The sequence below is a fragment of the Labeo rohita genome, chromosome 25, assembly GCF_022985175.1.
Source record: "Labeo rohita strain BAU-BD-2019 chromosome 25, IGBB_LRoh.1.0, whole genome shotgun sequence".
Taxonomy (NCBI): domain Eukaryota; kingdom Metazoa; phylum Chordata; class Actinopteri; order Cypriniformes; family Cyprinidae; genus Labeo; species Labeo rohita.
In genome coordinates, this window is record NC_066893.1 from 19882630 (window position 1) to 19892913 (window position 10284).

Genomic DNA, 10284 nt, shown 5'->3' on the forward strand with positions numbered 1-10284 from the left:
TATTCTGATTTGCTGCTCAAAAAATATTATTATTATGTTGAAAACAGCAGTCAAATAATTTTTAGGTTTCTTTGATGAATAGAGAGTTCAGAAGAACAGCGTTTTTCTGAAATAGAAATCTTTTGTAACATTATAAATGTCTTTATCATCACTTTTGATCAACTTAAAGCATCCTTGCTAAATAAAAGTATTAATTCTATTATTATTATTATTATTATTATTATTATTGTTGCTGTTGTTGTTGTTGTTGTTGTTGTTGTTATAAATGTTTCTTGAACAGCAAATCACCATATTAGAATTATTATTGGAGGATCATGTGACACTGAAGACAAGTTGAAAATTTAGCTTTAATCGCAGGAATAAATTACATTTTAAAATATATTCAAATAGAAAGCAGTTGTTTTATATAGTAAAAATATACTATGCAATATATAAATTATATATGTATGTATGTATATATATATATATATATATATATATATATGTATACACACACACACACACACATATAATATACAATATATAAATTGTATATATATATATATATATATATATATATATATATATATATATATATGCACAATATTACTGATATTGCTGTATTTTGGAACAAATAAATGCAGACTTGGTGAGCAGAAGACACTTCTTTAAAAAATATTACAAATCTTACTGTTCAAAAATCTTTGACTGGTAGTATATGACAAAAACACAAAAAAAATTGTACTGAAAATATAACAACTAATTCAATATATGAATAAAGTCTGTAATAGTTTCTCATAATAATCTCAAACATATTCTAGATGGGTCACGGAGGCAACATGAATCCGTTTGCTTTGTTGTAAGGCAATGTCTATCGTCTCCATAAGGTGGCGCAAATTTACAGTCACATGCAGATGCACGGCAATAATTTGACCTCATGACGACTCCTCGTCGTGTCACTCTTGACATCCCGTCACTTTTGTCCTGAACTTATAAGCAAATATTCTCCTATACTTCTCCATTTAGCTTCTGTTGCATGATTTACTGATGTTACAGCAATGTGAGTTACACATTTCTTCTAGATCGATTAACCTGTGTTGTTTTGATAATATAATGCAATTCTACCTTCTGTCTGGCGATTTCATTACCGCTGACAGAAAAAAAAAAATTAAGCAAAAATTAGCCGGAATGTGCGGAAATTGCAAAGACAGGCAGTTACAGCATTAAAGGAGGCTTTGAGTCTCTCTTCAGTCATTTACATGTAAATTACACTCAGAATCCTGCTAATGGGCTTTTGCAGCCAGTATTCACATAAAGGAATATTAGATTCCACCAGATAAAGAAAATTTAATACGGAGCAAAACATTTAACCAGCACTAACAATTATTCAAGCAAGAAGATAAAATAGGATTAAAATATTATGTCTTTTCTTGAGGGTTGCACTTCCTAAAATGTAAAGGCAGTTATATATTTTCATGTAGAAAGATTTGTATGTATTGCGAGAAAATTATATAATATTAATTCTGATATATTAAGTATGTTCGTATAAAGACATGTTCATAAAAATATATTATTAAATTTTATCTGTCATTATACTAAAGCAAGAACATTTTCTGAAAAATACTTTTTTGTTGTCAACTATGTATTTTTCTCATACTAACATTAGAATAAAGGCAAAGCTAAAGACGACAAGGGCTATAAAAACACAGATACAGGTATTCTTAAATATACTGTATGTACATTACATAGAATGATATTTAACATTTTAATTCACAAAATTCGTTTTTTAAACAGCATCTTGCTTTATTGTTATTTTACCAAAAAAAAAAAAAAAGCAAAATATTAAATCTTTCAATTTCAAATGTTCTCATTTGAGGCCCTCTGGTGGTCAAACTGACTGAGATATAAAGTTACACTGAATTACATATTTAGAACATCTTTATATTGTTTATTAAAAAGTGTTTGTTTTCTGCCTTGCTTTTTAATTGTTTTAACTAATTTATAAAACAAAAATAAGTAAATAAATAAATATTTGCTCAATTTCAGAATGTTTAATGTATCAATTACATAATTAAACGTAAATAATTTGATTTAAATCATTGACCACTCAAATCAGAGATAAATGTTAAAAATCTGATAAACTAAACAATTTTGAATATAAATATTTATAGAAGAAGAAAAGGAAAAATATTATATATATTTAAAAATGTGACCGTTGACCACAAAACCAGTCATAAGGGTCAATTTCATCTGAATAAATAAAACTTTACATTGATGTATGGTTTGTTATGATATGACAATATAAGATACAACTATTCGAAAATCTGGAATATATGAGAAAAAAAAAAAAAAATATTGGTAATTTTGACCCATACACTGTATTTTTGGCTATTGCTACACCAATACTATGTAAGACTGGTTTTGTGGTCCAAGGTCACAAATAAATCAAAAGATATAACATGGTATTCCCCAACCCATTCAAGCTGTGCCATGACACAAAGGCCTTACCATCATCCAGGTACTAATCAGGCCTGTGCAAATAGAACCTCTTTCTTAATGTACCACAGGTCAACAAAAAAAGAGCTTCTCGCACCTCAAAGTCTGGAGCAGATGATCCCTTCAAAAGCCTGAACTTCATGCATCCTTATCTTCATAATCCTCTAATGCGAGAGGGGTCGGCGTGCTGCATGCGTTTCAGGACCGTGCTGAGGTGTTAGATACTGAGCTAATTAGAACTAGGGCTCTGCTTTAGGTACCCTTGACCCTGTGACTGATATGCTAATGCGGAGCTCAATACACAGTTTACAGAGCACTGGGAGGAAAGGATTTAGACAATTTAGTTGTTTACCTCAAATCAACATTTAACCGAGCAGGATAAGAAAAACACTTCACATTGATGTGCTAATCGACCTTTGATGCTTTAGGAAAAACTAAGAACACTTTGAAAAGGAAGAGGGAGACTCATTTGCAAGGAGGTCTGAGACTCTAAATCAACATTTTAGTGAATTAACAGTGACCAGTGACATTTTTAATGAGTTAAGCGCACATTTAGCGTTTTTTGATGTTTTTGTTTCTTGTTTGGTCTTGTATTAAGTTCACTGTATTCTTTAATCTATCAGGTTGTGTTAAATGCAAAAATCATGTCATAGATTTATATCTGAAATCCCATTCGATGACTTTTGATATCATATTCGGAATTTAGAACTTTTTCATTCTTGATTTCATCAGAAAATTCATAGAAGTCATTGCTTTTGATCTTGTCTGAAATGAGTGTGTCGTCTGGGAACAGTTGAAATCTAATTATTTCAGATCAGCACCGGGCAGGAAGGAGCAAAAAGTGACACGTTGTGGTCTGGGAACCATTTCCTCAGAGCTACTCACACTGAAGCCGTAATCCACAAGCCCAGGCTTGAGGAAGAGCTCACCTTACACCTCAGAGAAGAAAACAACAACTGGATACACAACCATCAATATTTTATCTTCCTTCAAATCTAAAAAGCACGTCCATGCACAGTTTTTTAGTATTTATTTAATTTGTATTATTATTATTTTTTTAATCTTGTCATTTGGACATTGTAAGGTTGATTTTAATTCTAAATAATTTATATTATGTATATTATAATCTAGAATATTTTTATTTATTTATTTATTTATTTATTAGTTTTAGAATATATATATTTTACATTTTTATACTAAGGTAAAACTGTTGAGTAAAACTGTGGTTTCAAATTCAAACTTTTAAAATCTGCTTTATTTAAAATAACCATCTTGAGTTCCCATGAGGCCATAAAAGGTAAAAGTCAGTTGTCTAAACAAAAACCTGTGAACAACTGACACAGGCTACACACTTCACAAAAAGAGGTGTTACTCTGAGAGCAAGCATTTTATAAAAAGCAGAAAATAAGAAATTTTAATTTCTTAACATTTTAAATGAATCTAAAAATAATTTTAATAAAAAGTAAATGTATAAATAAATGCATTTCTAATAAATAATAATAATAATAATAATAATAATAATAATAAACCGCCATTGTGCACCAGCTAAAAAACCCAGATAAAATAATAAAAATTAATAAAAACAACTTTCCTTCTACTTCACACTGCAGATACACAATCGTGTATGGCAAGGAGGCTCAATAAATAAATAAATAAAATAAAATAAAATAAAATAAATACAGCTGAGGTCAAAAGTTTACATACACCTTACAGAATCTGCAAAATGTTAATTATTTTACAAAAATAAGAGGGATCATACAAAATGCATGTTATTTTTTATTTAGTAGCGACCCGAATAAGATATTTCACATAAAAGGCTTTTACGTATAGTCCACAATCGAAAATAATAGCTGAATTTATAAAAATGACCCTATTCAAAAGTTTACATACACCTGATTCTTAATATTGTGTTGTTACCTGAATGATCCACAGCTTTTTTTTTTTTTTAGTGATAGTTGTTAATGAGTCCCTTGTTTGTCCTAAACAGTTAAATTGCCCGCTGTTAATCAGAAAAATTCTTCAGGTCACAAGTTTTTTTTGTTTGTTTGTTTGTTTGTTTTTTCATTATTTTTCTGTATTTGAACCCTTTCCAACAATGGCTGTATGATTTTGAGATCCATCTTTTCACACTGAGGACAACTGAGGGACTCATATGCAACTTTTACAAAAGGTTCAAACACTCACTGATGCTCCAGAAGCAAAAACGATGCATTAAGAGCTGAGCGTGAAAACTTTTGAACAGAATGAGATGTGTACATTTTTCTTATTCCTAAATATCATGTTTTTTTCATTTAGTACTGCCCTTCAGAAGCTACAGAAGATACTTGCATGTTTCCCAGAAGACAAAATAAGTTACATTTACCCTGATCTTCAAATTTCAAAAGTTTTCACCCCCCAGATCTTAAAATGAATCGAGACCTGTGTAACTTTCCTGCAAGATGGAAAAAAAAAAAATTGCATGGCATAGTTTTGATTGACTGGCTTTGCATTGTTAATTAAAACTGAACAATAACTAAGAATGCTTATAATTATAATTATACTGATCTTAATGCAGAAGCACACAGTGCCCAAAAATTCACATCACAATTATTTCCTTAAATAAAATCCCCAGACTTTAAATCTAAATCTATCTTGAACTTGTCCTGCACCAGTGAATGTTATTTTACCGCTGAATTTGCCACCTCCCACCTGTGCTTGAAGTGAAGTGAGTTTTCCCAGAGACCCCCTGCCCCTGGTGTGATGTCTCTCTGCTGCTTTGAAATTCTTAAGCGCCTTCTGGAGGTGCAACATCACACCTCTTCATCCAGGATATATTGGGCTGCTGCCTCCAGCTCTTTAGCATTCACTCAGGTACCAGAGAACAAGAAGGAAACATCTCCTCAAGCTTCAGAAAGTTCACAACCATGGAGTTTAACTTTTCTCCTTATATGCTCCAGGGAGCCAAATCCCAGATTGAATACGAGCGATCATCTACCACCATGGATGCTGGGTACTTCAGTGCCTGTGGCAGCCTTTCTCCAAGTTCCTCCATTGATTCTGGATGTTTTTCTCCTCCTGCAAGCTGTTGGGGAGCTGGAAGATCCACTGGGAAACCCGACATTGACTGCGCACCGGCTAAAAAACCAAGATTAGCTCTACCGGCTGATGGAAAGAGACGTTCCAGGTCTAAAAACCCTGGAACGAAGCGTCAGACGGCCAGTGAAAGAGAGAAGCTCAGGATGAGGGATCTCACCAAGGCTCTCCATCATCTCAGAACCTACTTACCTGCTTCTGTGGCTCCTGCTGGACAAACCCTGACCAAGATTGAGACCCTTCGTCTCACTATAAGCTACATCTCGTATCTTTCTGCTCAGCTGGAACAGTCTGAGGAGACCTTCAACCATGAAACAACATCAAGATGCTACTCACAAGATACCTCAGATAGGCTTCAGAATGGTCTGCTTTCTGAAACCTGGGGTCTGGATGAGCCACAGGGACTTGTGCAAGACAATGTCCAGTATTGTCCAACATTCACAACCTTTAGTGATTCACCACAACAGATGGAAAACAACTTCCCTTCTACTTCAAACTTCAGAGATGCACAATCTTATATGGTAAGGAGGCTTTTCATTACTGTTATTTTAATAAATATAAGACTGTTAGAGTTCTATTTGTTTGTTGCACAGTGGTTTAATTCCTTTTTCTTCCTTTAACAGTTTCCCTGCACAACAACACACAATGCTACATACAGCCATCAGTTTTTCCAATGAAGAACAACGAGGAGAAGATATAAGGTCACCTTATGACAAAATCAGATGGTCACTACGTGAAAACTTCATTTAAAGACTTTATTTGTTTTAATTATTTGTAATTATTTATCAGATAACATATTTTTATATTGAGTACATTTGTATATATTGCTTATTTATTGTCTTTTTTTAATTAAATGCTTTGAAATATGACTTTTTTTTTTTGCATTTGCTTTGTTTTTTCCTCATTTTACTTTAAAACACAATTCAACAGAACAGCAACATGTTGAATTAAACTTGAAATTTTAAAGTAGAAAGACTTACAGTATTTTAAAGATAATTTCAGTTTTATTTACACCTTCAAAAAATAATAGAAATTTGCTGATCATGTTCTTAAACGTATTTGAAACATTTTTTTCTGTTGCTGTTATAAAATATATAAAAACTACAATTCCAAAAAAGTTTCTGTGGGAGGGAATCATGATGTTTTTACAGCATTTTAGTGCCATGTTTAAAAAAAACAATCTAAGATTACGAGATTAAAGTCATAATATTTCAAGAATAAAGTCGAAATTACAAGAAAAAAGTCAAAATATTACAAGAATAAAGTCAAAATATTTTGACAATAAGGTCAAAATGATGAGAATAGAGTTGAAATGTTTCAAGAATAAAGTGAAAATTAAAAGAATAAAGTCTATAAAGTTGAGAATAAAGTCGAAATGTTTCAAGAATAAGTCAATATATTTTAAGAATAAAGTTAAAATTACGAGAATTAATTTGTAGCAATTACGAGATTAAAGTTATAATATTTTGAAAGTATATTGTAGCCTTTTTCACATGCAGTTGGCTAGAATATACTTTAATTGCTACAATTTATTTCTCGTAATTTCTACTCTTTATTCTTGAAACATTTTGACTTTATTCTTGTAATTTCGTCTTTATTCTCAAAATATTTTGGCTTTATTCTCAAAATATTACGACTTTAATCTCGTAATTTACTTTTTTTTTTAAATATCAATAGTAATCAATTGTTTTGTGATTATGAACAAAAATTATTGCTGAATCTGAATCTTCAAAATACTATTTTACTTCCAAAAGCTTAATCCCTTGTAGTAACTTTTTTAACGGATGAAAGAAGTTAGCATAAAAAATGAGCCTCAAAATATGTAACATCAACTGAAAAAATAAAACAGATATTAACCGTTTAAAATATAACAGAGTACTATAGGAATACTACAAGTAACTCTACATATGTATAAACACAAATATTACAAGAGCATTTAAAAAAAAAATCAGTAATAACAAAAGCAGATTATGAGTTTGCACATTTTCACATTGTGCCAAAGAAATGCTCACAAATGGATCATGTTATTTTACCCATAAACCGTGTCACTCCGACGTTGCTAAAAAGGAAGTTCAGATAATTGGAAAATATTAATTTCAGTCAAATGTACAGTTGTTTGCTATGTAGACCGTAAGTAAGGCCGGAACATGAATTACATGAACATACTCACTAGAAGCAGCAGAGTAGTCACTTGTAGAGGAAGCTACATTAAAACACAGGAAATATAAAATATATAAAATTTTTAAAATGAATTATTATTTGCATTATTAGTAACAAAAAACTATAATTATTTGTCAAACATCTATTACCTGTATTACCTGAATGCTGTCTTCTCCTCCATATAATATTCCATATAATAGCAGCCAAAGTCAATAACAGCAACCCCAATACCCAAAACACCAGCACTGAGGAACGCGCAGATTCAAATGTTTGCCCTGGATACTCTGAAGTGAGAAAAAAGGTCACAAAGACATTCACTTATCAGATACATTATGTATATTTATGTGCCCTAGTCTCATGTGAACTCATTACCTAAAGTGACGTCCAGTTTGTTGTCCAGACTGAGGTGTGTGGCAGAGCAGGTGTATTTGTATTTGTCTGCAGCCCTGATCTCCAGACTCTTCCTCATCTGGTACGTCCCGTCATCATTGGGCAGCAGATCTCCTCCAGTGATCTCATGATCAGCTACAGGCTGTTTGTCTCTGAACAGGGTCAGGTTGATATGACGAGGGTAAAATCCTGTTGCTAAACAACTCACACGAAACCCTCCAGAATCTGAGTTTGCTTTCTGGATGAGTCTGACTCTGGGTTTCACTGTTGAAGAAAGTTTAAAAAAAAGTGCTAAATGCACCTCTGGATACGTCTCTGGTTACTAACGTAACCTGTTGTGTACAGCATAAGCTGATGCTTTGGGGAAACAACTTTCTCAAAAAATACTGAAGCCTTATTCACTTAATGACATTGCATCATAATGGCCAATAGCGCTCGAGTACGTGAAAAAAGGGGGTGGGAACGCACCCTATATAAGTAGCGCTTAACTGCATTTCATCAGAATCTGAATAAGATACTGAATAAGAGAGCTTATAAAATACCTGAGCGTAGGTTTGTTCCCTATTTACGGAACCAAGGTTACATCAGCAACCAGAGATGTTCCCTTTCGAAAGGGTCTCTTAATGTGGCGTATAGCATGCGTATAGTATATGAAAAAGTCTGATGCTGCAAGATAACATGCAGTCGCACACTGCTATGCAGAAGAAGAGCACTAAAAACAGCGGCACTGTTGCTTGGTATATCATAAGAGGGATATGCAACACGTTCTCACTCCCAACTCATCGCATATTGCTTGGTCAGGACCCTTTGGCATCGCGTTTTGACACTCAAGGTACCCCTTTAGAGTCACTTTTGGACACGCAGGGTCCTCCATTGATTTCAGTTGTTTGCATTAATTAATGGTCCGCATGCATTTGTAAAAAAATATAAATAATATTTTATACTTTCACTGGAACACCTAAACCCACCCTTACCCACTTCTGAACAATATAAAACAAGTAACAGGCAAATATTAGTACAGTCACATGTATTTACTGCAGAAACTGACCATAAACAAGCATTACAAACAAGTCGTGTTGCACTCCAAGTCTTCTGAAGGCATATGATGTCTTTATACGAAGAAGAGAGTAAAACATAAAGTTTTAATCGCTGAGAATGATCCTACTCTGTTGACACGCTCACATCTCATTCAAAAGATACTCCCGAACATTACCATGACGCAATTAGTCATGAGACACACAAGAGCCAATGGCATTTCAGAACCAAGGCTGATGTAACGGTTCTTCTGGTGGGTGGCATTTTTTGAATTTATTTACGTACAAACATACTGAGATTTACGGCGGATGGAGACGGATCGCGTCTATTCCTCTCACAAGTCCATCGTTTTGCCTCGGAAAACTTGGAATATTAATACTTTTTGAATTATGACTATGACTTTAACTGTATCTGCCAGTTATATATTGTGTTTTATTGACCAATGGTAGGTTTAGGGGCAAGGGTTGGGATACGTGCTTATAAATGTGTAAATAATGAAATGTAAATAAAACTTGCGACTGTTTACATTGAGAAATCACATACCAACATGTATGCAATAATGGAAATATTATTACCCGATATATAATTTAATCATGACGATAAAATTCCGTGCCTTTTGCGTCAGCATTATGACGCCAAGGGTTTCTTATTTAAAGCAATGAAGGACTCTACAAGTCGAAAAATGACGCTAAAGGGGTACCCTGTGCTTCAAAAAGTGACGCCAAAGGGTCCTGACCAAGCGTCAATATGTGACGAGTTGGGAGTGAGAACGTGTTGGGATATGAGTGGCAGAATTGCCATTGTAGACACCTACATGAAAAACAGAAGGAGAAAGATTCTGATGAAATGCCGCTAATAAAGGGCGCCTTCCCGCGCCCTTTTTGCATGCTTGAGTACAATTGGCCATTGCAATGCAAGATAGGCACTATAGATATTATTGATTTATTTCCCAGAAAAAACACAAATTGCACCTTCAGTAGTCAGATAATTGTTCTTCCCAGATGTCAACAACCTAATAAGACATGCGTAATTTTGATTATATTTAAAGTATATTTTTTGCTTACAGAAGAATGCAGATTAAATGAGCTATACCTTTCCTATTGACTTGGTTTCTTCTCATCTTAAGGTTAGCCTTCAGAGTGTTCATGCATA

The 10284-nt window shown here is 33.2% G+C and overlaps 1 protein-coding gene across 1 annotated transcript; it reads left to right on the forward strand.

The window, feature by feature from the left end:
* The first annotated feature begins 5363 nt into the window (after positions 1-5363).
* mespab (mesoderm posterior ab) lies at positions 5364-6224 on the forward strand. The gene is made up of 2 exons (XM_051099008.1): positions 5364-6068; positions 6171-6224. Exons 1-2 carry the CDS (start codon positions 5379-5381, stop codon positions 6222-6224), a joined length of 744 nt encoding a protein of 247 aa, XP_050954965.1. The 5' UTR covers positions 5364-5378.
* The last annotated feature ends 4060 nt before the right edge of the window (positions 6225-10284 follow it).

Excerpts from the sequence above, each read along its gene's own strand:
- mespab (XM_051099008.1), top strand. The coding sequence starts at position 5,379 with ATGGAGTTTAACTTTTCTCCTTATATGCTCCAGGGAGCCAAATCCCAG. Across the intron at positions 6,069-6,170 it reads GAGATGCACAATCTTATATG|TTTCCCTGCACAACAACACA; the intron begins GTAAGGAGGCTT and ends TTCCTTTAACAG.